Raw genomic sequence first — 27,954 nt, forward strand, 5'->3', positions numbered from 1 at the left:
GATCCACTGTAAGGCTTTTCCAAACTTAACATGACATTTTAAGTCCACACATATTTTATCAAATATCTACTTTACATGCCCCCAAGCTGGATGTCCAGTCTTCTGATAGGTTCCTTGAGCGATAAAGTTATTCTACACTGACACCACCATCCATCTCCTCCAGATTCTTCTTTTGGGCACTGTTTGGATGTATTTGCCCCCAAGTTATAACCTCATTTGAAGGTGGGTGTCCTCATTCTGCCATGGCCCCATTTCTGTTTTAGCAGAGCATAACCAGAGGTACGCAGTATAGAGTGAATTTGCCATCCAGTCCTGCCTGGCTCCCAGCTAAAGCAATCCCCTAGATTTACTTTGGCACAGTCCCCATATGTGTGCTTAGCACCCACCCTCTTAGTGCACAGTCTGATGTAACAGGGACACACCAGCCTTTAACCTAGCACTGACATTGCAGATAAACTTCAGGTTTAAAGGACTGTATGTCACTGATCTGGGAGCATATTTGATTCTCTGAAATTAACAGGGGTTTGAGTTCAAGTCTAAACTAGCAGGACAAAAAAACAATCTGAGTTCTGTCTGATTTAAGAAACACTCCACATGGCTCTGCATCTCTGAACAGTTCATTAAACTGGCCATCTCTGAATTTAAATGGGAACAAGGTTACAACAAAAAGATAATAACATGCGAAAGTTCTTCCCTCCTGAGGAAGAATGGGGGCACTGGCAGAGCTGCATGGGAAGCCTTGGGCAGTCTGGCTGGAGGCTGCAGGTCAGGAGTGAAATTTCAGTAAGAAGCAAATAATACATAAAAGAGGTTCTACAGAAGAAGAACCATGAGGTAAAATCCACTGACATCATGAAGAATTCATTAGTCCCTGGATATTTCCAATGAAGTCCCAATACCAAATATAGTAACTAAGTATTCCTGCTGCCATCAGCTGTGCTGGATAAGGCAGAAAAGACATCTCCCAGAGAAATATCAACAAGCCTTACAAAGTCACTAAGCAAGTGCCTTTGGTTTGTAGGCAACAAAAATTGTCTCCACCCCTTTCACCCGCCCACATCCTGGCCCCAGCCATGCGTAGCATGATTTCCACCTTCTTGGTTTTGAAGCCAAGAGAGAAACGAGCACCCTGTCAGGGCAGGAGCTGCATACTCCTTCAGCTCTGGATGAGGGGGAGAAGGAAAAAGGAATACAGCAGAAGCAGGAGCGAAGGGGGTGCTGAGGAGAGGCTAAGCTTTCCGAGGAAGAATTTGACTTGCAGTCAACTATGTGGAGCATCATCGCTTTCCTGTGGGGCAGCATCCTTCTCCTGCCTATGGCGGCTGGAATGCCTGCAATGCTGTAAGAACCTCAGCTGCTTTGAATACACAGTCTGGTCTGTGGGGGGTCCTGGGCGGGTGGCAGTATGACAGAAACAGGACAGAAGTCTTAAGGTGAGGAGTGTTTTTCCAGAGAGGTATAATTTCTCATGTTCCAAAGGTTTCATTTGGTTTTCGTGTGCCCTCTTCCCCACACTCCCCTTACCACTCGGCTCTCTGCCTTTGATGTAGACCATGTATTTCAGCAAAGACTCAGGCAGAGAAACTCTGCCAGCTTTCTGCATGCATTCATGCCAATATCTCATGTCTCCTACTCTGTTTCAGAATATGTTTCCTTTTGGGCTAAGCTTTTCTCCCAAGAGTCATAGATCACCATTTAATACTTCAGGGATGCTCTTTGTAAAGCATTGTGTTCGTTCAGGCTTGGCTGCCCATCTGCTCCCACCATGCCTTTTCTCAGACCTCTGTCAAGGACAATTCTCAGCACTGCTTCTCTTCATATACTCCGTCAGGAATGCAGCTCCTGTTCCAGCAGGTACTGCTCTGATATCCTGGCTTGAGAACTTGTTCTTGCTTTTGGAAGGCCTTTGCTTTTGCAACCATGGCTCAAGTGCAAACAGAAGCATGACTGTGCTTGAACAGTAGATATTACAGTGAAATTTAAGTCACTGGGTTGTAGCTGGGTTCCCTCCTGCTGTGTGTGGTGTGGCACGCACAAGTCTGGTTTTAAAAGACTTTTCCAGCAGGAGTATAGCATCTTCCTCTAGACATGTTCCATAGGCTGACACAGTTCCCACACAGATTATGTGCTTTAATTACTGCTACCTGTTTGCCATTGCTACCTTCAGCATGAATCTTTGCTTTATGGAAATACCACTTGTTTCAACAGACTCTCTGCTGTCTCACCTGTATACCAATATTTTTGTAGATTCATAAGAAAGGAATCCAGCCTGGATCTTGGAATCCTTGAATGAAAGCCTCTGAGATGCTGTCTTGTACTTCTATAGCTCATAAGGCAAGGGCAAGGGATGAATTGTCAAAGGGGTGTAAAAAAATGTTCCAGAGTAAGGTCATTAGGAGCAAGGGAAGTATGGGAGGTTCAAGCAGTGAGTCCTTAGTGTTCATCCCATCCTTTGGCCCAAGTGGCAGGGGGAGGCGCCATGAGTCAGTTTAAGTAGGAAAATCAAAATGTTGTTGGCACATGTTACCAGATCCCTGAATATTAGCAGCAGACAAGCCGCTCAAGGCAGCTTGGCAGCAGTCAAGTGTGAAAGCACTCAAGGCTTCTGGCCAGCAGGACTTTGACTCCCTCTTGCCAGGGTGCTGAGCTCCAGCTCAGAACTGCCAGCAGGTCATCTCCCTGCCTTCTGCTCTTCCGATCTTTCCAGGTCCTGCCCTCCTATTGCTGCAAAACATGGTGCTGGCTGAACCTGTCCAGAGTCAGTATGTGGGAGGAGTTAGTGATAAGAGTTTTGAAACCTGCTTGAATGTTGGCTTCTCCTTGGTTCTAGTTCCTGCAGTGAAATGAAAGATGAAAACAAACAGTATGAACAGCTTCTTGGTATTATCATGGTAGCCAAGCTCTGCTGCTGATCACTTTTGTGACATGGGGAGCTCCCTTCACCTTATTTTCACTTTCAGTTTGAGAAGCAGTGACTTCATCTTTTTATATGGGCGTGCAGCATATAGTGCAGACTCAATAATAATGTCTGCAGTACCTATGATGGTGTCTCATTGGCACTGTGACAGCAGAATGAAGAAACCAGAAGTACTTCCTAAGTACCTAAATCCTGTGGTCAAGACCTGTCCTCTCAAGAAAATCAGTTTTACCTGCCTTTTTGGTTTTTTTCTTTTTTTAAATAGAAACTATGCCGTGGCAATACCATCACAGCTCTACTACCCCTTCTCAGAGACAGTGTGTCTCCAGCTCAGCAGAAAGCAAGAAGTCCCGATCCACGTGTCAGTAACCCTGCAAAGCAGAGCTGGGAATGAGACTCTGATCACTCAGTCCATCTCTCAGCTCACCTTCTTTCACTGCACAAGGTTCCAGGTGAGTAATATATTTTCAATGGTTGTCAGTAGGGTGGAGATTGCATCAGTTCTGCTCTTGCTGGGCAGAAAGGCAAATTGTGTATTCCCATGAGGATATCTTAATTGGCCTGTGAACCTTCCGCTTCAGCTGTACCGGTCTGCCAGTGTCCATCCTGCTGTGTAGCTCCACTAATATTTTACTTTCCTAAAAACCATTTTGAAATGTTCTATGGGGTCTTTAAGGGAAGAAGAATTGGAGCTATACAAAAGTAGTATCATAATCATTATTCCAGAAACCTTGGGATCAATGAATGGGATCCACCCTGAATGATGGTTATAACTATACCTGCAGGTCCCTCCTCCTGTTGGAAATCCTGATGAAGTGGCTTTTATTGCTATCACAGTCCTGGAAGCCAACTCAGAGTTTCAGAAGAAGCAAAAAGTCCTAATCAGGCATGCAGACAAGAAGACTTTTATCCAGACAGACAAACCTGTGTACAAACCTGGACAGATTGGTATGGACAGAATGCCATGTCTTATGAGAGAAAGAAGAGTCCTCAGGACACAAAATATGGGTTACCTTCTAGTGCTTAGAACAGGGCCTGCTTCTCAAGGGAAATGGGTCAGAGGCTTCATTTCCCTTCTTGGCTTTGCGGGATTTCCGAATACTTCTCTCCTATGTCAGCATGGGACATGTTTTCTCCAGTACTAGCCACACACAGACAGCATGCTAGTGTGAACAGGGCATGTGTGTGTTCACTGATGTGTGAGAAAAGGGTCAGATGCCACTGTGTTATATTATTCATGATTGCTCCAGTCAAAGCCACGATAGTCTGTCAGGCCCCTAAATCCCTCTCTTTCCCACAGACTTCCTCAGATGAGGATCACAGTACTACAGGCCCCACCACTGCCCAGCTCAGATCAAGGCAGGGTACAGCTGTTTGCCCCATGCCTCTTCACCCTTTCCAGTAGGACGAACCTCACTGCAGGCAAGACTTAGAGGTCCACCACAGGTCCACTGTCCAGAAAAATGCTGTTTCTCACCAGCACAGCCATTCTTCCCAGAAAACCCCACACCCCATCTTCTAACACTTTTTTTTCTAGCAGCCTGCCAAGCTCCTAGCAGGACTTTGGACATAGGCCCAGGAGTGGATTACTCTAGCTGTTGCCCACATCCTTTCAGTGAAGCACATGAGCACATCTTTCTTAGCCATCCATTCTTGTTATTTATTATTAAGAAACTTGATTTCATTTCAGCCAGTCCTGTTTTTCTTTTGCTTTATAGTCAAGTTGCGGATTGTAACCTTGGATCAGAACTTTATTGCCAGCAGTGACATGGTAAGTCAAGAGGGAAGATACTTTACTAAGTCTGAAAATGCTGTGGGCAGCCTCCATGACCTCTGGATCAGTGCTTGGCCCAGCTAGGTGATCCAACTGTGGACAGCTAGTCTCAGTGTTGCTTTTGGTGCTTACAAACAGCGTTGAGCACCACCTGCAATGCAGGAGCTGCTCATGATGTTGAGTTATGGGCAGTCCCTGGGAATTGCTTGGGGAAGACTGAGAGATGGTTGGGGGATAAAAAATACTAGGGATGTGGATGGTAATTCACCTGGAAGCATCCAACCAGTAATTGTTTTTTTCCTTCCCACAGCAGCGTCTGGTGGAACTGAAGGTAAAACACCTACTTTATTGAAATTGGTGAACTCTTCTCATCTTGGGGAAGGCACAGGTTTGGAGATGATGGTGGGGAAATATGGTTGCATAAAGTCAGTTACCTCAGAATGAATGGGAACAGTCCTTGACTTCTTGCCCTTCCCTCCTTCAGTGACCACAGAAGTTTGTCAGTGCAATGTCATGACAGCAATCACACAGGGCTCCCTGCATAAATGATGGGTACCATTGAAAACCATTCCAGCAAACCTTTCCAGAGTAGTCATAGGACTTTTAGTCCCTCTAGCCTATGAAGACTTGTGAAAATCCTGAAGTTTCTTTAAGGAGATGTACAGAAAACAAAAGATTGACCAGTTAGTGTTGTGACTGCCCAGCTAGAAAAACTTCCTAAAGCCGCTTTCAGGCTGTTGTTCTTAAAATCAGTTAGTTTAGTGCAATCACCTGGGTTGAGGAAAGACACCTGAAAGTTTGTGATACCCATACTGAGAGGTCACAGTTCCAATTAGCAATTGGCAGTAGCTGATATACATTTGCATGCCATATCCAGCATGCAAGCAATGAATAAACGCATGTTTTCTGAGATACCCATGCAATACTTTATGCCACTTTATACAAACATAGCACTCTGATCCAGCTTCACCTTTTCAAACAGCAGTTCCCACTTGTTCCATAGGAAGTACCCATCAACTCATCAAGTGTTTACTGGCTGGGCAGTGTGACTGCATCCAGAGTTCTGCATCTTGCCCTCCCAAGAAACAGCAACGGGAGACACTGTCCTCCATGACTGGGCTTCAATGGTCCCCTGCATGAAGTCCTGGCCTCATTTACCCAGAATTCCCCGGGGATTTAAGACATCAGACTCTCCAGAAATCACTCCCGAGTAGGTCATGTCTAAGGCAGCATGTGTCTCCGCAGTGACCTGGGAGCCGTGCCAGCTCAGATCACCACAGAGGTCTCTAAGAAGGACCACCTCTATTTCTTAGTTAGACCCACAGGCAGTAAACCACAGTTTTCCAGCAGTCAATGAGATGGCAGTGCCATTGACTTCTTCAGTGAGACAGGGAGAAAAGTCCTTTCCTCATCAAGTTTGGACTCACCTGAGCACTGTAGCTGTGTCATAGACCTGGGCTCTCAGGACAAGAGAATACATGGTCAGACCATGCTCTGGCAGATTGGACTTCCTGCAAAAGAGTCTTTTTGCACTGTCAATTAACTGCTCTCTACTACTACCTGTGCAGGACCCCAAAGGCAACCGAATTGCACAGTGGCAAAATGTTACACCTGTGGGAGGTATTGTGGATCTGTCCTTCCCTCTGGCTGCAGAAGCACCTGTTGGAGAGTACACCATCAAAATGCCTGACCGCACACGTACCTTCAGGGTAGAGGAGTATGGTAAGAGTCTCAGAAAGCTAATGGCAGCAGAGAAATGTATATTGCCTCCAGCCCCACTCTCTCACACAGAATTGAATAGGTCATGCAGCTGTGAATAGCTGTGCCAGTTGTACTATCACCTGAGATGTGTAACTGCCTGCCAGTAACTGTAATCACTTTCATTCAGGTCCACTGGCTTTCTGCTCCCCCATGTCCTTAGGATGGACAGAGGCAGTGTCCCACAGCTGTGCTCTGGGGAGGAGACTGAGGCTGTCTACTCCCATCACATTCTCCCAGCAGGGCTGCTGGTGCATTCCTACCACGCCCTGTGCTGGTAGTCAGGGAATGAGAGATTTCTTTTCTGTGAACAACCACTTAGGAAGGATTGGAACAAATGAACTCTCTCTATTCTCACTGAATTATATTTCTCTTGCTTCCACACAGTGCTGCCCAAGTTCAGCGTCTCCATCCAGATGCCTCAGGTGGTTACCATCCTGGAGGAAAACTTCCGTCTCCACATCTGTGGAATGTGAGCTGATTTATCATGGTAGAAGATGCATTCTTACTGGTTTGGGAACTGCACAGCCATCATTAAGTGAACTCAAAATGGTCTCTGACAACCCTATCCCCATCCCAAAGTTTGGCACCCTGGTATCCTTCACTAAGTAATTCTCCTGGACTCTCACCGTCCTCCATATTCTCTCTCCTTAGTTCTTTCTCTGTGAGTTTGAAAGTGTGGCAGTGGATTCCCTCAGTGTAGCATGTGCCCTATAAAACAGTAACTACTGTATTTATGACAGTGTTGTAGGAATAATGACTCATGGCCAACACAAAGTCCCTTAGCCCTGCCTGGTGGGACTAGAGTTGACTTGGAGAGAACTCACCCACCACTGCCTTCTGTCTCAATCTGATGAAGTAATTTTTACTTCCTGGCCTCTGCTGAGCTCATGAACCGTGAAGATACTGCAGGTTTCTGGGCTGTATAGCTGCAAACCACAGGCTAAAGCTGGTGTTATTCACTCTTGAGCCAGTGTTTCTGTATATAAGTCCTCTATGCTCTGTTTGCCAGGTACACATATGGGAAACCAGTCCAGGGTAATGTGAAGGCTGTGGTGTGCCGTAAACATATCCACTATAATCGAAAGTCTTCCAAAGCCAAGCGCAGTATTTGTAAAGATTACACCGGCAAGGTGAGCACACAGGATACTCCTCTTGCAAAAGAGAAGAACAAGGGCAAAGAGAGGGAATACTAAAGGATGGAGTGCAGTAGACTGGCTATTGAAGCAGGTTGCCCTTTGCTTGGGGATGAATGACTGTTATGTCCTTAACTCCACAGTCTTGCAATCTTAGCCCTTCTCAGTGATTTCTCTGACTGCACTTAGATGCTTTCAAAGGAAGAAGCATCTGTAGGCAAGCTAACTTGCAGGCTTTCCTACAAAACAGGTATTGCAACAGGGCAATAAAAAATACAAACACTGTTCACATCACTTCCACGGGATGTATTTTAGCACCACTTTTTAATCTGGTGTAAACACCTATGTGCTGTTTCCCAGAAACAAGTGCTTAGGAGACTCAGAAATTACCACTTGTATCTAAGCAAGCAATTGCACTTCATCACAGACTTTACTCATTCATGTCTATGGTTGAATGAATGCACCTATATTTGTTTACATATTTTTAAGAAACCAATATCTTAAAGGACATATCTTAAAGATAAATCCTGCCCTAGCAGAAGAAATTGTGTTGTCAGGGAGAACTGACAACTCATGTTTGCTACTGGTGCATGAGTGAGCATGTAAAGCCGAGAGATGCATGAAACAGCATCTCCCATTAGTGACTATTCCACAGAAAAGGGATGTTTCATGCCAGTATGGGAATTGCTCCTTTAACTGAAGTGTCTTAGTCGTGCAGTTTTAGACTTCTAGGCTTTGGGTTTGATCTGCACTGCAGAAGGGATTAGTGCATTCATGATTGGTTAACAAATACAATTTCATATTTCCAGACAAATGAGGATGGCTGCTTTGCCACTGAAGTGAATATTAAAAATTACCATCGGAAGCATGGTGACAAGTATGATTTCAACCTGGAAGCTGTGGCTTTTCTGAAAGAAAGTGGAACAGGTAGCAAAAACTGATCCTACACTTCATGGAAAATCTTTTACTTTACTCTCATACAACATGCTTGTCTTTGGGTTTTTATCTGTAAGAACCTTACGGATCCTTGTGTCTTCCCATTAGACCACTGGAACTTTCTGCACTGGCTCCCTTGAGGTCAAATGTTTGGAGGGCTGTGTCTTCTCTGGGAGCACCATAACAACATCTGTGTTTTTGTGTATCATAACACCCAGGTCTGACTCACATAGGATATGTGAGTTCCCCCTGTTTCAGGATGGGCTTTACCAGTGTGCTTACTCCTCCACAAGCTGCTGTGGGCAATCCACCTCTGGCAGTCACCTTGGTTTAACAGAGATGGGCAAGAGCTGCTTTTTCTTGTCTTCTCATCACATTATAAATGTGTGTGGAGGTGGGCCAGGCCAGGTTCTCTTGTTCTTAAACCTTTATCTTGTCTTAAATCTTTAGGACAGTCCGTTGGAATGAGGAGTTAGAGCAACTAGGGCTAACCAAGGCCCTGATTGTGTCCTGTTGTTAGCTCCTCATTAGATTTACCTCCATGTTCCAGATAGGGAAATAAGGTTTCCTATAAAGTTCCCTCTCTCACAAAATTTTACAGAGCCTTCCTTGCAAGAAAATGTTTTGCAGCCCCCCGCCAAAAGCAGACTGCTAACTAACATGGTGAGGGCAAGGAAAAACATTGCCTTCTAGTGACTGCTGTGAGAAGGGAAAGAGAATGGAAGAGGACAGCTAGGAGTAGGACCATCTTTAACAAAGGGGGAAGGGCATGTGAGAACTGTCTGACAGAGACCTCCTGGTAGACTGCTGTCATTCTGGCAGGTCAGACACATGATACTCACCTTCATGTACCTCCTGTCTTTCCTAGGGGTGGAGTTCAACACCACTAAAAGCTGCAAGGTCACTTTTGATATCACAAGTCTCCAGTTCTGGGAGACAAGCTACTACTATCAGCAAGGAGTTCCCTACTATGGAAATGTAAGTGAAAAGGAAAGAAATACGGAAAGCCCAGCACCTGGGCCTAACCAGGTGGCAGACACAAAAGTATCTGAGCTGCCCAAAGCTGCTAGCAAAATCCTCTGTCCCAGTCTCTACTTTGACATATCTCCCAAGAGGTTATGCAGAGGTGTGGCCACAGGATCTGTAGCTTTGACAGATGAGAGAGCTGCTGCATAAGTGGGGGGAGAGGGGTTGGAGAAGTTAAAGTTTACATTGAGAGTCCCTTTGCAGAGAGGGGAACTGACTGTTTCTGCATCATTACAGCTGGAACTCAAAAGTGCCAATGGGATGCACCTGAAGAACAAGAAGGTGATTCTTACAGTGTCCTACGGTAGTGGGAAGCAGACCAAGACCTACTTCACAGATGACACTGGGATGGCCTCTTTCATCTTAGAAACAACAGCATGGGACAACAGCAGTAAAGTTATACTACAGGTTAGGCCCAATAATTACACTGGATTTGGTTAGCAGTAAGCAATACATCCCTCAGACCTATAGTCTGTGTCATTGTCTTGGCCAAGACAGGGAGATGGAAGCATGGAACAATGAAATAACAGATCTAGGGCAAGAGGAATTGTTCATATCAGAGCCACATTTCTGGCCCCTAGAGCTTCAGCAGTCCGTGAGCAGTCCCTGGCAGTGGACAAAGACTCCACGAAGTTGTGACTGAGTTCTACCTACACAGCACCTCTGTCTGAGGTGGAAAGGATGTAGTGGGACTGGGCAGGGACAGAGAGTAAAGCAAGAACTTCCACGTGGTATGGAACAGGAACATAGGAAAAAAGCTAGGGAAGAACAGTCTGAAAATACATGTGCAGAAGAAAGTGTCAGTGACGAGTTTGCATTATGTTTCCTCATAGCATAAAAGTTAGGAAAAACCTGGGATATAAGAGCTAGAAAACTTAAGGGAAAAAGAAGGAAGGCTAGTTAGGAAGCAGTTGCTGCAAACCAATCTGGAGCTAAGCAAGTAACCAGAACATAAGGAGCTAGATTAGGGATGTCATTGACAGGGAATTGACAGAGAAAAATTTGCTTCTGCTTTCCCATGAACAAGGAAGGCTCTCTTGTCTGGTTGTAGGACTAGGTTTCTAATACCTAGTACCTAATACCTAACTTTGAGGTCAAAGCACTTTAAGGCAAACCCTGTCTCTGTTATTATCAGAGGTATCTTAGATGATGGATCTTGACCTTTCTGTAAGTCCACAAGATGTTAATATTATAGTCTCAGTACAAATAGGTCATAGGTCAAAGTTGAGCAAGGCTATTGATCTTCAGTTGTCCCCTGCCACGTCTACCCTATAGATCAGGGGAAGTGCTGAAAGAAATGCAGTGTGTGAGTGGAACAGCACTGAACAGTGAAATACATTATCAGGGCAGATCCATGCTGATAATTTACCCACAAGTACCAGACAGAAGCAAAGGGTTCAGTGGTTTGATACAGGCACTAATAAGCCACTCTACACAGTCTAGTGATCTGGCTTGCTCCCATGGTAGCAGCAGCATTGCAGAAGTTCAGACTTCAGCCAAAGCTCTAGTATTATAACAGCTCCCTGTCCCTGTTTAGGCACGAGTTATCACAGAGTGTGGTAGAGCAGGCAATGCCAAGCTTCACAGAAAGGCTTACTGAACTTGGCTTAGGTGGGGACACCTCACCCCTGGGAGAGTTCGAGGTTTACTCTCCAACCAGTCTTGGTTTTGGCATGGGGAGAGATGCAAGAAATCTTCAGACACTTTTTCTGTGCCACAGGCAAAGACCCAGCCGGAGGACTTAAGCAGTCGAAATGTGAGGGTGTCTTATGGCACTGCATCCCTCACACTGAGGGCCTTCTACTCTTCCAGCCGCAGCTCTGTGAGGATCCAGCCAGTGCAGGCAATGCTGCCCTGCGGGGATGTGCAGCAGGTCACTGTGCATTATCACATACTGGCCACAGAGCTGGGGGACGGGGCTGCCAAAGCACACTTCTACCACCTGGTGAGTGCGGGGCAGCACCAGCAATGAGGTCAGCTTTGAAATGGGTCTGTGTCAGCACAGGGCCCTTTGCTGGCCCAGGAACATAGAGCAGAGGCACTCTCAATCCCTTGTTCTGTTCATTACCCTTTAGGTTTTGGCCAGAGGATCCCTTGTGCATCATGGCCAAACAACAGTACTTCTTGATCCTCCATTAGGTAAGAGCATCTAAATACCAGGAACAGACTAAAGCCCCAGAAGGAAAGTTCTTCCATCCTAAATGGAGAAGGATAGAAAAGAATTTTGAGACCACCAGGAAACCACATAGCTGGCACAAAAAAATCTAGAGGAAATGTCAAATATGTGGTCTCTTCTGTCTTTTAATTTCCCTTTTTTTTTTTCTGATCAAATGATGAAATTCAAATGATGAAATTGTCAGAGTTTATCTGCCAAGCAGGAGATTATCAGAAGTAATTTATGGAATCTTTTTTCTGGACTCAAGTGGAAAGTTGTTCACTGTTGCCAAGATCCCTCATGATATAAGGCCTCTGCTATAAAAAGGCAAATATATATATGTGGCTATGACTGTCTAGCAGTGGCCTCCCCAGAAGCAAGGCAGAATAGTTTTTTTCAAAGAAACCATGCAGAAGTATTACAGAGTAAGAGGGTGTTGCTGTTGTAATCCTTGAATTGCAGACTGCCTTGCTTCTTCCTATACTTTCCAGTTTTTCCTTCTTCCTTCAGGTCAGCATAGTGGGTCTTTCAATGTCACTCTGCCCATTGATCTCATTTCACCCATGGCTACTCTCTTTGTTTACATTGCTTTCCCTGAGGGACAAGTGGCAGCCGACACCTTCCGTCTCAAAGTCTCCAGCTGCTTCAGGAACCATGTAAGTAGTGCACAAACCATAAAGGGGCAGGTAGGCTGGAGGGGAGCTAATTGACTGCAAATTGGCAATAGATGTCCAGCAGAATCCAGTAGCCAGAGTCTTTCCTTTTTTTTTGTCTGTCAATGTCTTTAGTCCCTCTTTCTTCTGCTGTTTCAGGTGAAGCTTGGCTTCTCAGACACAGTGGCTCTTCCAGGATCATCTGTCCGTCTCCATTTGCAGGCTGCACCAGGCTCTCTATGTAGCATCCGTGCTGTAGACCAAAGTGTCCTTCTCCTGAGGCCAGAGGCTGAGCTATCCAGGGATAGTGTGAGTCACTCTAGTGCTGAGCCTTGCTAATATTGGAGAGATATCTTTGGATTATCTGGTAGCAGGAACTGGTTAGTAAGGCACAGTGGATATACCGACAAGTATTTGAATGAGAACAGACCAGGGCTTAATGAGAAAAAATGAAGGCCAACATCAAATACCAGTCAAAATTTCCAGTCTCTACAGAAGGATCTAATAGAATAACCCACTGTCATTGCCAAGTACAGCCCAAAGTCACATCCTTGTTACACTTTGAGTGCTTTGCCACAGTGGCACACAGAAGACGAAACATCCATCTCCTGAACCAATTCATGACAGTGCTCTGGAAAAAAAGAGTTATGTTGAAAAAAATGTGTGACAGGCTCTATGTCTTTGTTCCAGCTCTCATACACAGTCCTTCCGTTCACAAACTGAACGTTAAGTGATGTCTTAGCAGTGGAAGGGCCCCATTTCTCCTTTATGCCTAGGTCTAGGGACACTTGAATTGCCTCTTGACACTGTCTTGGTGGATCCAGGATGTGCCTTCAGTCAGACAAGAAGCTGTCTAATGAGTCAGATGGGGAAGGTGTCCTCACTGTATGCATTGAGTTCACAGATACAATTAATGACCTAGAAGTGGCCACAGCTATGCAACCATACCCCACAAAGGTTCGTGTTCATCTCTGGTGCTATGCATCTAAAATTTGTGGAGGCTCTCCATGAAGATCAAAAACCCTTGAGGCTGGGTTTTTGCAGCAGGCAGGATTCGAGCTCTGCCTCTGAGGTGACAGAAAATCTCTGGATAGAAATTAAAATCTTCCCACCTCTTACTGTACTGTTTTCATTCTCTGTCTACAGGTGTATAATATGTTCAGCTATTCTCAGGAGCACCCCAGCACCCTCACAGACTTCTATAGTGACTACTGTACTATCCATGAGAGCCCAGGAACCATTGATTCTCCTCAGACCACCCTTCCACCAGGAACAATGTCACCATTCATGTACCGCAGACACTCCTATGCTGTGTCCCAACCAGATGTTTATGAACTTCTGAAGGTAAATGTAATTTCCAGAAACCCTGAGATATCAGAGCTGAGCCCTTTTGTATCCCTGGTCAGCACTAGGTAGCTTCACAGATTGTCTTTCCTGTAAATGCTGGCAACTTCAGGTTATTGAATTTGCCAAGCTTCTGAACTAGGAGATCTCTGACACTCTCTGCTCCCAGCTTGATAAATTCCCATTGGTCAAGTAAATTCCTAGAACCCAGCTCCCCATTAGTCCCAAGGTTGAGACCCCTAGACTTTCTGGGGGTTGAAAGGAGAGGGGAGTGTTAACCTGTGTCAGAGAAAACTGGAGGTTGAAAAAGCAAATCACCTGAAAGAAAAGGGGAAACTGGGGAAAGGAGGGAAAGAATAGTAGAAAGGAATAGCAGGTGAAGGATAAGAACAATCTGGGTTAGGGTGGGCAGCAAATTGTGGTGCCAAAATAATGACTTTGTGTGCAGGCATACACATGCGAGTGGTCACCCCCACAATCCTGTGACATGACGGACCAGGACTGGGTTTTGGGAGCAGGGAGGTTCTGAATTCTCTCCCTGTACAAATTCACAAGTTAGGTTGAGGTGCAACGACACAGGGTTGCTGATATGCTGGGAAGCAGGGGTAGAGACAGGCCCTCAGACCCACCATTCCCTCCACATAAATATATCTTCTTTTCTTCCCTTTCTTTCCTCCAGAATTCAGGTCTAACATTTTTAACCAACCTTAAAATCAAATCTCCTGTTGAGTGCCACACCCAGACCACTTTCAACTACGACTACGACTACATGTGTACATCTCGATTTTTCCTGTTTCTTTGGAAATCACGGGTAACATACAGGCTGCACATGGGCAGCTGAACATGCAGTGTTCTTAGGAACTGGGGATGCCTTCCAGAGATGAGTGGGAGGTTGCACAGGAGACGTGCAACAAAGGAAGAGGGGAAAAGTCCTGGCATGGGTGTGTGTCCACTGCACTGGAGGGGCAGAGAGGTGGCTGCAAAAGAAGAACCTGCTTGGAAGTTTCTGTTGTCAGACAGGAAGATGACATGGTTCAAGGGTGGAAATGGGGCAGCTGTCTCAGGAAGGAAAATCTGTTTGTAAGACTAGGAAAGGTCTTGCTGGAAATCAGGGAATCAGCCAAGATTGGCATTGGGCAGTATCTAGGCTTTTCTGCAGAATCTGAGAGCAAAACTGATCAGGTAGAATGCCTCCTGGGGGAGCACACACATATTGGAATCCACTTGGTCTCCTGGGTTGTCTTGTGGAACAAAATAGTGAAGTAGGATGAGGGCATTTTGAAGAGGACAAGTGGGATTGGGATGGGAGTAGGAGGAATGGACAACTGAGCTTTTCCCAGCTGAACTCTATCCTGATTTCACAGCTGCTCTGCCTTTTGAACAAATGCTTGTATTCCCAATAGCTTATGATGACCTGGCAGTCTTGAACAGTTTGGACCCAGAAACAGATGATGCTGTTGAACATGCTGAGTCAGAGCACACTGACCTGGATAGCGAGTCAGGGCCAGTACGTACCTGGTTTCCAGAGACGTTCATCTGGACTCTGGTTCCCATCAAGTGAGTAATTATGGTCTGAGACCCCACATGAATCCAGATTCTACCAGCCACAGTAGAGGGAATGGGCAGGAGCAGAGCCAGGGCATTATTGCCTTCTGTGCACAAGAAAGAAAAGGGAGATGTGAAGAAGTGGATAAGGACAATGGGGTTTTGGTTCAGTTCCTGTCTCTGATGAGATTTTCCAAATGCTCCTAGGAATTTAACATCACACACTCTTATGGGATGGAAAAGGCCTCCAAAAGTCTGTAGCTCAACATCCTCCACAAGGCAGGTCCAGTTAGATCAAGTTGTAGTTAAGTACTCTGTATCTCCAAGGATGGAGATTGCACTAACTGTCTGCACATCTGTTTCAGTTTTGGACCATACTCATGGTATTTTTTTAACTTATCTTAGGTCAGAATTTCCCATGTTACAATTTGTGTCTGTTACCTTTTTATCCTATCAATATACACCTCAGAATAGACAGGTTCCAATGTCTCTACACCTTCCCAATAGGTAGCTTTAGAAAGCTGAAATATCTCCCCTTAGGCTTCCCCTCCAAAGTTTAAAAACCCCAGTTCCTTCAGCCATTCCTTGTACATCAAATATCCCAGCTCTCTGACCACTTTGATAGTCCTCCACTGGATGCATTCAATTATGTCATTGTCTTTCTTATACTGGAGGGCAAAAATGGGACACGGTAATCCAGATTTGGTCCCAAATGGAGGAATACAGGGGGAAAATATCTTTTCTTAACCCACAGTCCAGAAGTAATGGTCTCCATTGTTGTAAGGGCACATGAGATGTCTCATGCTCAGCTTGTTATCCACCAGGACCCTGCACCTTTTTTCTGTAAAGTTGTTTGCTAGCAAGTGATTGTGTAGCCTGTGCTGTTGTATGGTATTATTCTATCCCAGATACAGAATTTACCCATTTTTACATCTTCTCAAGGTTCCTCTTAATAACAGCCTTTCCCTCCAGATATCCCTCCTGATAATAGGAACCCCTCCCTAGCAAGGTATAATCTGCTAATACATAGTAAGATTAGTCTGCCAATCTTGCTAAGGATATCCTCTCTCCTATTACTCAGGTCATCAATAAAGCCATTAAGTGGTATTGCCTCAAATGTTGGTCCCTGAGGGATGCCATGGGTAAACAGACCCTGGCTGGACTTCATGTCACCAATAACCATCCTTTGTCCACAGTGGTCCAGTGAATTTTCTCCTTACCTTACCATCCACTTGTCCAGTCTGCACCTATGTGACTACAAGGATACTACAGGACTCTGTGTCAGAGGCCTTGCTAAAGTCAAGTTTAGCAGCATCCACTGTTCTTCCCTTATTCACACACCTCATCTTTCTTAATTCTCCCATGTGCTCATGTTCTCTGCCCGTAAAAATGGATCTCTGCCTCTCTGTCTCATTTGGCTGGATTATGATCTTTCAGGGCAGGAACCATCTTCTGTTTTGTGTATGCAGATCTGTGAGTGACACTCACAATGTTGACTGCTGAGCTGTGGTTAGGAGTTTGGGTGGTAGCGTGGTGGAAGTGTCATACAGTACTCGGTGGCACAGACTGGGTGTAAAACATGGACCCCTAGGAGCCCTGTGTGCCCACACAAAATAAGAATTTCAGGTGCAATGCTGCTCAGAAGCAAATCTTGAGTTGCATTTTCCTCTCAGTCCTTCCTTGCCCACCTATTTGCTATCCTTCCCATACCTCGGTCCTACTTCCAAGCAATCCCCACACCTTCACACCCATTTCCATTTCATAGTCTGAATTTCTGCATTTGTCTTACCAAGAGAAATCTTTCCAGGGGTGGGGACAGCCCCTTCCACTCTGTTTTCTCCTCAGTGACTCAGGGGCTGCTGAGCTAGCTGTAACAGTACCTGACAGTATCACAGACTGGAGAGCCATGACCTTCTGCACCTCAGAGAGCCATGGGTTGGGAATCTCAGAGACCACCAGCCTGCAGAGCTTCAAGCCCTTCTTCGTGGAACCCATTTTGCCATATTCTGTTTTCCGGGGAGAGTCATTTCCCCTGAAAGTCAAAGTCTTCAGCTACCTGAAGCAGTGCATGGCGGTGAGTGGCTCCCTCCAGGATGGTTTTTGGGCAGAGGGATGTGTGGTAACTACTTCACTGATTGAGACCGAGATAAGGAGCTGCCTCCTCAGGCACCAAAGAAGATATTCAATAAAAGCTCCACACAGAGGCATCTCTGACCAGTTTATCCCTCCCCAAAAGATGAACCCTACATGACTGCAATATCCATGGAACACTGTTGGTGTCCCACAAATATTGCAACAGGGTCATCATCATATTCATTCTTGGGTTCTGGGATTGACTGTTATTTGGAACAAGGAGCTGAAAGGAAAAACACAGCAGCAGCTCTGTAACCTGAATTCCTTTCTGTTTCACCTCTAGCTTCAGCTTAGCCTAATGGACTCCAGGGATTTTGAATTTGTGCATGCAAATGTCAGGTTCACTATTTGTCTGTGTCCTGAATCAGCAAAAGCATTTTTCTGGGATGTGAAGGCCACAAAATTAGGTAAGGGGACAAGGGAGTGGCAGCAGTGGGAGGCAGTGGCAGAGCTACCTGGGGAAACTAGAGCTGGGCTGGAAGGGAGACTAGCCTACTATGGGAAGCATGAGTGAGCAGCCTTAGGCTGAGCTAACTAAAGCACAGGCATGAATGTGCCAGCTGGCCTCGGTGTTTTGTTTTTTAGGGAAGGTGAATTTCATTGTCACTGCTGAGGCGATGGAGCAGGACGATGTTTGCACTGAGAGTACAGCTGTTGTGCCAGAGTCTGGAGGGAAGGACACAGTGGTTAAACACCTGCTGGTGAAGGTCAGACTACGCTTCAGAGTTCTGGCGAGGTTGGAACTGGGTCAGGCTCAAAACAGCCTGGTGGGTGGCTCTGGGAAGGAAGAGTCAGCTGGGTAAGTAGGCATGTTTCTCAAGGAGGTTGGTCAAGGAGTGATTGTAAGGGTATGTTGGATTGGAGCATGAGCTCCTCCACTCAATGGAACAGAAATGTCAAAACTGCTTGCTAGCAGGGTGGTGGAGTCAAAGGTCATGTAGCAGCTTAGAAACCTGCTTCTCAGTAACACTTCACTGTTGGCATGCATATCCCTGTTGTTTGTGTGAGGCCCTTTGCCATGGCCCATGAGGATGGAAAAGAGGGCAGGAAAGGTGCAGGAAGGTGGGGTGATGTGCAGCTGCTTTCTCATTTTACTGCTCTCCCTTCTAAGCTGACCAACCTTTTCTCCACCAGGCAGAGGGGCAGTTGGAGGAAAAGACCCACACCTCACACCTATGCCCTGAAGGTAGGTGCAGAGACTCCAGGGACCACCTTACCACTGGGGCTCTACATGTGCACAGAACAAGGAGATCAGACAGAAGTAATGTGGTGTCTGAACAACTCTAGGACTACCAGGAGGTATATAGGGTACAGAAAGTCAGGATTTTGGAGCTTTTATGGGTAGGCATAGCCATTCAGCCCTACCCAGTAGTAAAAACTTCTGGCAGCACCAAGCCACAATCTAACCACATCACAGTCCCTTATCAGTGGGTGGCCTGATATCTGTGTCATCCTCTCTTCTGGATGCTGATTTCACCAACTGTTGAGGTGATCCCAGCCTTATTTACACCATCTCCCGGGGAATGCCTGTGACTCTGCCATCTCCCCTGAGCCCATTGTTGTCCTAATGTTTTTGACATTTGCAGAAACTTCAGCTTCAGAGACAATCACTTTCACGATGCCAGAGAACATTGTCCTTGGGTCAGAGAGAGCCCACATCTCTTTCTTAGGTGAGTTTTAGGGGTGTCTTGGAAAGTAATATTTTTCCCTGCATGACACTTCTCTTCTGGTGCCAGTGTGTCTGCTTTAGCAAACAGAGTAATAAGAGGAAATAAGTACAGCGAGGTGTGATACTGTCTTCTAGAGAAGTATCTCATCTCTCTTATGTAAGTGGCACTGGATGGACAGATAATTTCACCAAGTCAGGGGAAAGATAGACAAGTACCATATCACTGTTCCTACAGTCTATAGACATTAACATCATGTGAGAAGAGTTGAACTGAGACCAGTCTTAGCAGGTTATCTAGAGAATCAGTGAGACCAGAATTGTTTTACAGGCAAGAATACGTATAGCTCCCAAAGCTGTGGTTCTGTCTTACAGGTGACATTTTGGGGACAGCACTGGACAACATAGATGAGCTCCTCCAGATGTCCAGTGGCTGTGGTGAGCAGAACATGGTTCATTTTGCCCCAAATGTCTATATCACACAATACCTTGAAGAAACAGGACAACTGACTCCAGAAATCAAACAGAAGGCAATTGGCTATCTGGAAAGTGGTGAGTGGATTTCTGCTCATTAAGCTGGTGATGTCCACTACATTAGTTTTGCAGTAGAAATCTCAGCAGAGGCTTGGTGCTGAACAGGATTTGTGCACCTCACTTGCCTGACACCGTGGTAGTTGCAGCAGTGTAAATCAGGCTGCTGTGTCTCAGCAGAACAAGTGGTACACAGCTCCCCTCTCTCAGTTCCTCAGAGGTAATGCTCTCTATAATGATCAGCAGGATTGGTAGGGCAGGTTGTCCCCCTGAGAACATGACATACACAGAGCATCTTCACTACCCCCAGCCTCTTCCCGCAGGATATCAGCGGCAACTCCTGTACAAGCACACAGACGGCTCATACAGTGCCTTTGGGGAAGGAAGTGAGCCAGGAAACACTTGGTAAGCAGAAGTATCCAGACATAAGTGAGGAACAACAGCTTGACCTGGTCGGGCTCAAGCTGGTTTGGATTTTGGTCTGGGGAAACTGAGGAATTCTGAAGGTGTGTAGTTTTGAAGATAAGTTGCTCCTGAGACATTTTGGAAGGGAATTGTGCAAATGAATTAACTTGAAGTACTCCTGTTGGATTGTTTGTGCTTGAGCACCCCAAATGAGGCTGATTCTGAAAACTTGTCTGCAAATGCACCTTCTTTTCAGGTTTTTCAGAGTGCTTTGTGCTCAAACAAGATTTGAAATGGGTCTGAATGAGCTCACTAAATGTGAGCTCTTGGAGGCAACCATGCACCTGGAATTGACAGAGCTCTGAGGGAAGCACTGAACTGTGCTTCCCTCTGATGAACTGAAGTTTTTCTCTCTTGCTGCAAATGGATCTGAGCTTGAGCTTCAAGAGCATCTAACTCATGTGCATTGCTTGCAGTTCTCCATCTGCACAGAGACTCTGGCCTGCTGGTATTTCTACAGGGATGACATAGTAGAAGACACAGAGACTCCTGTCTCCTACTGGAGATGGGCATCAATGACTGGTTCAGTTCTGTTTTCTTCTTCGTTCCTTGGCTCTAGGCTTACTGCCCTTGTCCTGAAGACCTTTAGCCAAGCCCAGGCCTTCATCCACATAGATGAACAAAATATAAAGGATGCTGCCAGTGCCCTGATTAAAAGTCAGACTCCATCCGGCTGCTTCAAGAGTGTGGGGAAACTCTTCAACAATGGCCTGATGGTATGACATGTCCTGAAGGTTCATTAGATACCTCAGAGCTTCTTCACTTTCTGGCCCAGTTTGGTGACAAGAACAAACAAACTCTACTGCAGGAGGAAATCTCTGATGTGCCCAAGGTCACCCTTGGGTGACATTCGTGGTTGCTTAGTCATGGTGGTACTTTTTCAAGTTACAAATGATGGAGATTTGCCTTAGATGACATGTACATGGGAACTGAACCAGTGCCCTACTCTACCTCCTTCTCAAATGCTAACACATGCCACCTTGCAGAGGGGTTGTGGGAACATCGCATTTCCCTGGCACTGAAATCTGCTACTGCAGATTTTATGCAGGGGAGGGGAAAGGGGAATGCATCCAACAGAGGGTAGATACCAGCCCTGCACTTCCTTAGCAGAAGAAATAAGACCAGCACTTTTGCCTGTGCTGGCTTTTGTTAGGGGAAGAGAAGGTATGGGAAAACTTTTCCCTCTCCCTTCTCACAGCAGCCCCCCTCTTCTCTGTTTTGTGGTGTCTGCAGGGTGCAGTGGAGGAAGGGCTGGGGCTGAGCTCTGTGATTGTCACAGCTCTCCTACACTCCGGGATGCCACGCTCCGTGAGTATGGGCAGCAGGGACGGGCGTGTGTGCAGCCCCTCGGCAGGCAGTGCATGGGTGCTCTGCCTTTGTGCACATGGGAGTATGTTACCAGTTTTCTACCCATGTATCCTGTCCCTGGTTCCACCCTCCTCTGCACACATCAAAGCTGCATTCCCTTCCCAAACATCCTGCCAGTAATGTGTGTGCTTTCAATTCTATCCTAGGACCCAGTTGTGTGGAAAGCTTTGAACTGTATAAAGGACTTGGTCAATGCTGATACTGGCAGTTCCAACCTCTACAGCCTGGCACTAGCTGCAAATGCCTTTGCAGTAGCAGGTGATAAGGCCCTCAGGCAGAAAATCCTCAAAAGATTGGATAAGGCTGCCATAATATCAGGTACCAAAGGCTGTGGGGCAGGAGGGAGGACACTGGCAGAATTGTGAGGAGACACCCGGGTTGAGCAATCAAGGGATTGGAGGGCAGGAGTGGGGGCCAATTCCAGAGCTTTGTGGGGAGTCCAAGGCTTGAACTGTCACAGGTTATATCCACATTGTGAGATAGATTGTCTCTATGGATGGTCTCACACTCCTGGCCTCCCAGTCATCCAAACCAGGGTAGTTTCATGGATGTTGTAGAGCCTGCAGGGCTAGGGTTTTTTTTTAACTGGGAAAAGCAGGGGGGGGCTAATAGGGAGATATGCACCAATATCTGGTCCAACATACATGGTCACTCAGTACCTAAATACAGGGGCTAAGTAGAACTCCAAGGTTATTAGGTACAGCTGCACACTCATAAGTGTTCCCACTCCACCTCTAGATGACCAAATATTCTGGAGTCAACAGTCCAAACAGGAAGAAGATTCCCTGTCTTGGTATCGAGCTCCATCTGTTGATGTGGAATTGACATCTAGTATCCTCAAGGCTCACCTTACAAAGTCAAGTTTGTCAGCAGATGAAAGTAGAAAGGCATCCCAGATTGTGTCTTGGCTCATCAAGCAGCAAAACCCATATGGAGGCTTTGCTTCAACCCAGGTAATCCCCTTGATTACCATCAACACCAGAGATGATGATGCTTTTTGAGAGCAACGGGTTCTAAGAGCACATAGTAAAAAAGAAAAAGAATAAATAAAAAAAAGGATGTATGGATTTAGAGCTCCTGGGATTTGGGAAAAGGTGAATATTTGTATTCCTTTGAGATAACCCTATGCTAAAAGCTCAACCATTATTGCGCTGTAGATGCAATATGAGTAAGAGAAAGGCTAAGGACTGGGCATGCATAGGAAGCAGGAATCCTAATGTTCCCAATGTTCATCTCTTTTCTCAGGACACGGTGGTTGCTCTGGAAGCCCTAGCCCTGTATGCAACCAAAATCTTCAGGAAGGATGGCCCTGATCTCCAGGTTTCTCTCACTTCTAAGGAGTTCAACCAAAACTTCCGAGTAGACAATAGCAATCGCCTCCTGCTGCAAACAGTGGAGCTGCCAGCCATCCCCCAAGATTATACCGTGCATGTGCAGGGCCGTGGGTGTCTCTTCTTGCAGGTAAATCCAGCAAGGAAGAAAAAGTCTGGGGAAAAGCCTTGAAAGCCAGCAGATGTCTTACCTTGCTACTTAGCCAACACTGAAAATAAACTGCTGCAGTAACTTGCAAGAATCTGGGCTTCAAGGCTGGTGGGAGTTGCTGTGATCCAACAGGAAGGGAAGAGCAACTCCCCAAATGAAATCTGAATTATCTCCACCCTCTCCTCCAAAAAGTCCACCAGGAGCAGTGCACTACTAGCAGAACCTCTGCTTCTGCTGCATAGTTTTCTCTTACACCAGTGCAAGACAGCAAACAACAGCCAAGGATACTCTTCAGCAAAAAACCCTGCTATTCTGTGCCATCTTTCTTCTTTCTGTTCTGGCAGGCCGTTCTGCAGTACCACATGCCTCCACCGAGGAGCGATGCCACCTTTGCCCTGTCCGTGCAGACAGAGTGCACCACACCCAACGCCACCCAGTTCCCTGTCACCGTTCGTGCTCGGTAGGAGACACTCAGTTGCCCCTTTCCTCCCCTGTGTTAAGAGGCTTCTGGCACCACACCAATCTCTTGATGGCAAGGTTCCCCTTCACTCATGAGGTCCAAGTGCTAAGATGTCCCCACTCATTCAGCTGAGCTCTCCTCAGCTGGGAGAAAAGTACAAGCCCCCAGAGGAATGGCTGGGGCTACAGTCCTGCCTTGTTACCATGCTAGTCACCACAAGTTTCCCAAGGTCTATGGGTCTCATTGTCTTCTAGAATTAGGTCTCAAAACACTAGTGATGTGAAGGTCCTGTGGGACTGACATATATTCCTAAGTCTTCCCTCCTCTGCTCCTGTCCGACTGTCACACCACTCTCCTCTGCTATACTCCTGTCTGTCTTGGGACGGAACTGCCAAGAGAACAGCTGTAGGATGTGATATTCCCTGCCATGCCTAGAGAAGGTAACACCAGAAGGCTTCCAAGGAACTTATTCTCCTTGGCTCAGCACAATTAAAAGAGAGATCAGGGGAAGCATAAAGATTTATTGCAGTACAGAAACAGGTATGCTTACAGGAGAGACACTGAAAAGAAAGGCAGATTCTTCCACCTGAGTAGGAAAGCTGGGCTGGAGTCTCTAGAGATCATGGCTCAGAAAGTAACATTAGTGCTGTCCCCTGGGTTCCTGCTGCAGCTACACAGGGAACCGTGTGTCCACCAACATGGTCCTGATCCAAGTGGAGCTGCTGTCTGGATACAGCCCCGTGGCAGGTTCACTGGAAGAGGTGAGACTGCGAATTTGTGTCCAGCTGGGATGGGAACAGTGATGGATGTCCATCATGCAGGATTGTATGCAGAACTGTGATCAGTCCTGTGGGCAGAGAAACATGGTTATTTTCTTCCTTAGAAATCCCTACACTCAAAGTCTCTTCCAGGCTGCACCCCTACTTCAAGGGCTTCCTTGGCCATATGAATATTTTGCCCACAGTCTCACAAGGACAAATATCCCTGAATTACTTCTGCTTTTTGTTAAATCCTTCTTCACGTTATTCCCCTGTTTTCAGCTAAAGAAAATGCCTTCAGTAAAGAAAGTTGAAAGTGAAGCTGACCAAGTCGTTCTCTACCTAGAGGAAGTGAGTAATTTTGGCTAACATCATCATTAAAAGGGCTGTGGACTAACAGACAGCTTTTAGCTTACTCTTGTATATTCATTTCATTAGTATTTTAAGTATCCAGTGCTGTTGTTCCTGCATACCAGCCACATTTGCTGATCTGAAGAAGTGTGTTGTGTCGGTCTGCAGCAGTTCAGCTGTAGAGCCACTTAACAGGACCACTTAACTTGAGTGAAATGAGGCTAACTGATGTTAAGCCTACATCTGTTGGCACCATTCAGAGGCTGTTGAAAGTCCATATACAGTGCCTGATCAGGATTTGGGAGAAGTAGTAGGATCCATCTAGTAAATTCAAGCAAGCCTGAATTCTTAGAAAGCTCTTAGCAACCTGGACCCAGTAGGGAATGTGCAAGATTGCTCATGGATTTTGCCAAGATCACTCAAAATTAAACCAGATGGTTGTGTGAACAGCAGTGCTCACTCCACAGCCTCATTAATCAACAGATTAACAACCACTCCAGCCTTTCTCTAGCTACATGTATACCTGAACAGCACCAGAAACAAGACCTGGTGTGTATTTAATACTTTAGAATTTCCAAGGAGTACTTCTACATTTCTGTGATTCTTTATTCCCAGTTTCTCCCAGTAAACTGAACTAAGCTGGCCTCAGAGGAAGCAGGATATTGCCATGTGGATGCATTAGGCTTACAGAGATGCTGCTTTCATTGCATCTACAGCACAGAGCAGAAAGGCAGTATAGAGAAATATTTCAGCTCAGGCTGCCAGGTAGCACAAGGTGCAACCCAATCAACAGCAGGTCGTGTAACTACTACCATCCAACAGATGTTCATCCACACTTGTATTTGCTTAATAATAAAGGTTGTGTGAAACTGGAAAATAAGAGCTGATGTTATGGGACTGTGTATAAGGAAGTAGACACTGAGGCAAGATGCATGAAGGAGCTCAAAAGCACACATGGGTGGGAAGACGGGATTCGCTGGGAACACTAGTAGGATATTCAGGTGCCTAATGCATCCTGACTCTGTAGGTTCGATGTTTCTCATGAGCTGAGTTAAATTTGATGACCAAAAAAAAGAGTTAGTCACAGAACAGGAGGTTAAAGGTATTTCTGAGATGGACTAGAAAGTAGAACAGACCCGTTACAGTGGTGAGGTCTCCATGGAGTCTGAGTGCAAGCAGGTGGAAGGGACTGTCTTAAAAGAATTTGGTTCTGGCTTTAATCCTTGTGTTTCTTGGTCTTAGCTGACTAGACAGCCTCAAACCTACACTTTCCTAGTGGAGCAGGACATGCAAGTGAAGGATCGTAAGCCAGCTAATATCAAGGTCTACGATTACTACATGCCAGGTGAGCTCAGATGCTGTACTACAGAAACCTCCCAAATGTACCACTGGAAAGAAGTTTTCTGAATTTGTCAAGTCTAAGATAATACCATCCCTGCCATGGCTATCTATCTAACTGCCCCTTAGAAGCTCTCTAGGGATGAACTTACCCTGTTGGTCTTCAAAATGGTAGATCCTTCTCTCTCTGGCCCCAGAACTTGCAAGCCTGAAGTCAGCTGTAGAATCACTCAGGGTCTAGCTCTCCCAACAAGTGTGGAGCAAGGAGACATGCTTTTGAACACTCATTTTGTGGGAGGCAGCAAGGGTAGAGGGACCATAGTGAGGGGATGACTCAGAAGAATAAGGGTCCCCTTAGAACAATGACACCAAACCCAACTTGTCCTCTATTCTGTGGGGTCCTTAGTGGGAGGAAAAGCTAGAAATGTGTCAGGGATTGCCATTCCTTCAGAAAGTGAGGAATTCATAACTGCAGTGGAGCTCTTTGGGACTTATAGCCTCAAAAGATCGCAAGCCCCATGACTTGGGTGAATCTGGACTAGCTGCACAAAGTCGTGGGCACATACCAGTGGTTTCTGCTGTGGTGTCACAGCAGAGGGGAGTCATAGCCTGTAAGCTGAGGGAACACCTCTCCTAGGAACAATGGCACAATGCTGGGTTGCTTTAGTAAGTTTTTGGCAAATGTATCTCACAAACCCTTTTTTCCTTGTCTTCCAGAAGAAACTGCAGTGACGAGCTACAGTGCCCCTTGCGAATGAGGTGAGGGCCCAACACCTCTTTTGTTATCACAGGCATGTTCCTGAAGAATATGGAAGGGAGGGAGACACAGGCAAAGGCCCTTGGTCAAGAAATTTGCCAGACTGCAGCTTAAGGGTAGGAAGTGATTGGCAATGCCAAGTAAGCGTGAGTTTCTGTATCCCAGTGGTTAAACTGAGGGAAAGAGAAAAATGAAGTAGAAGATTTGATGTGCCCACTCCTGACAGAGTTAGAGGTATGTTACAGAAAACAAGGGCTGCCTGTCACAAGTGCTATCACCAGTTCTCGCATTTTGCATCAAGTATACTTGAAGTCAACACAGTTCCTTTTGCTGGTACTTTCCCTGCAGTTTCCCATCCCTTCAGCCCTGCGCACACAACATGCCATGTTCACCTTTACTGCAGAGCGTCATTCCATTTCAGTGCAAAGCCTTTCATTGTCTCAGCCTGGCTTCTGATCCACACTAGGAAATGGACACCTGCCTGTCCTCCTTCCAGGCTGGGCAAAGGCAAAGCTTGAACTTGACTAGTGTCTTGCTCTAAACTTTGCACCTGTGTGCTTTCATGTCCAAGCCCACAAGATGGAGAAAGCTACCTGATTCATGAATCACCTGTAGGGAGGCACACAGCCCTGTCTTGGGATGCCTGTCACAAGTCTCACACTCTTACTGGAGATTTTGCCATAGGCTTTGTATGGATAGAGTGAGAGGGAAATCTTAGAATCATACAATATCCTGAGTTGGAAGGGACTCACAAGGATCATTGAGTCCAACTCCTGCTGCTCTACAGGGTAGCCCCAAGAATCACACCATGTGTCTGAGAGCATTGTCCAAATGCTTCTTGAACTCTGGCAGGCTTGGTGCTGTGACCACTTCCCCAGGGAGCTTGTTCCCTTTGGGTGAAGAGAGCCCTGTATTTGTTGGCCTGACAGTACTGTTTGGTCATGAGGTGCAAAAAAGGCCTCTGAGTTTCTAGGTTCCCAGTTAAAGTCAATTATTAAAGTCCCAGCTTTATTACCTCAGGAAAACAGTTTTGTATTTTTTTGTCCTTTGTTGTCTTCACAGGAACAGGGACAGACACATCCACTGCAGTGTCTGTCCATCAGTCCTGTCACCCCTGCCAACTGCCACCACATGGAGAATGAAGAAAATTCTGGCTGAACAGTTAGTTTCTGAAAGGCTTAGGCTGTGCTTGGCATCTTATTAAAAGTAGGAGACTACAACTGTCTAATTGAGTGATTATTCAGGTTTGCTGTTTTTCTCCCAAAGCAGGAAATTTACATTTAAGAGTACCTGGGAGAAATAACTTCTCCACCTCTGCTCTGTGTGTGTGTGTACATGTACATGTGCAAAACTCTGCCATTCCAGTTGCAGACTTGCACAGGAGAAGGTAGAGCATGCACC

The 27,954-nt window shown here is 46.0% G+C and overlaps 1 protein-coding gene across 2 annotated transcripts; it reads left to right on the forward strand.

The window, feature by feature from the left end:
• The first annotated feature begins 1,095 nt into the window (after positions 1-1,095).
• LOC127467690 (alpha-2-macroglobulin-like protein 1) lies at positions 1,096-27,767 on the forward strand. 2 transcript variants are annotated; one of them, XM_051779895.1, is made up of 36 exons: positions 1,096-1,341; positions 3,183-3,369; positions 3,703-3,865; positions 4,636-4,688; positions 5,002-5,022; positions 6,260-6,413; positions 6,837-6,921; positions 7,462-7,582; positions 8,395-8,512; positions 9,390-9,499; positions 9,785-9,955; positions 11,268-11,492; positions 11,623-11,686; positions 12,213-12,358; positions 12,515-12,664; positions 13,502-13,699; positions 14,379-14,472; positions 15,103-15,256; positions 17,090-17,318; positions 17,661-17,784; positions 17,963-18,084; positions 18,512-18,563; positions 18,964-19,047; positions 19,419-19,595; positions 19,898-19,979; positions 20,599-20,755; positions 21,273-21,347; positions 21,554-21,725; positions 22,146-22,360; positions 22,653-22,868; positions 23,234-23,349; positions 24,020-24,110; positions 24,390-24,458; positions 25,701-25,803; positions 26,514-26,555; positions 27,616-27,767. In XM_051779895.1, the coding sequence occupies exons 1-35, from the start codon at positions 1,268-1,270 to the stop codon at positions 26,552-26,554; spliced, it is 4,413 nt and encodes a 1,470-aa protein (XP_051635855.1). In that variant the 5' UTR covers positions 1,096-1,267; the 3' UTR covers position 26,555; positions 27,616-27,767. The 2 variants fall into 2 exon arrangements, 1 of the variants encoding a protein (XP_051635855.1); XR_007903258.1 differs by lacking the exons at positions 24,020-24,110; positions 26,514-26,555; positions 27,616-27,767.
• Positions 27,768-27,954: the final 187 nt, after the last annotated feature.

Source organism: Manacus candei, unplaced genomic scaffold (genome assembly GCF_025592945.1).
Source record: "Manacus candei isolate 608988 ecotype Guabito, Panama unplaced genomic scaffold, ASM2559294v1 h1tg000014l, whole genome shotgun sequence".
Classification (NCBI taxonomy): Eukaryota; Metazoa; Chordata; class Aves; order Passeriformes; family Pipridae; genus Manacus; species Manacus candei.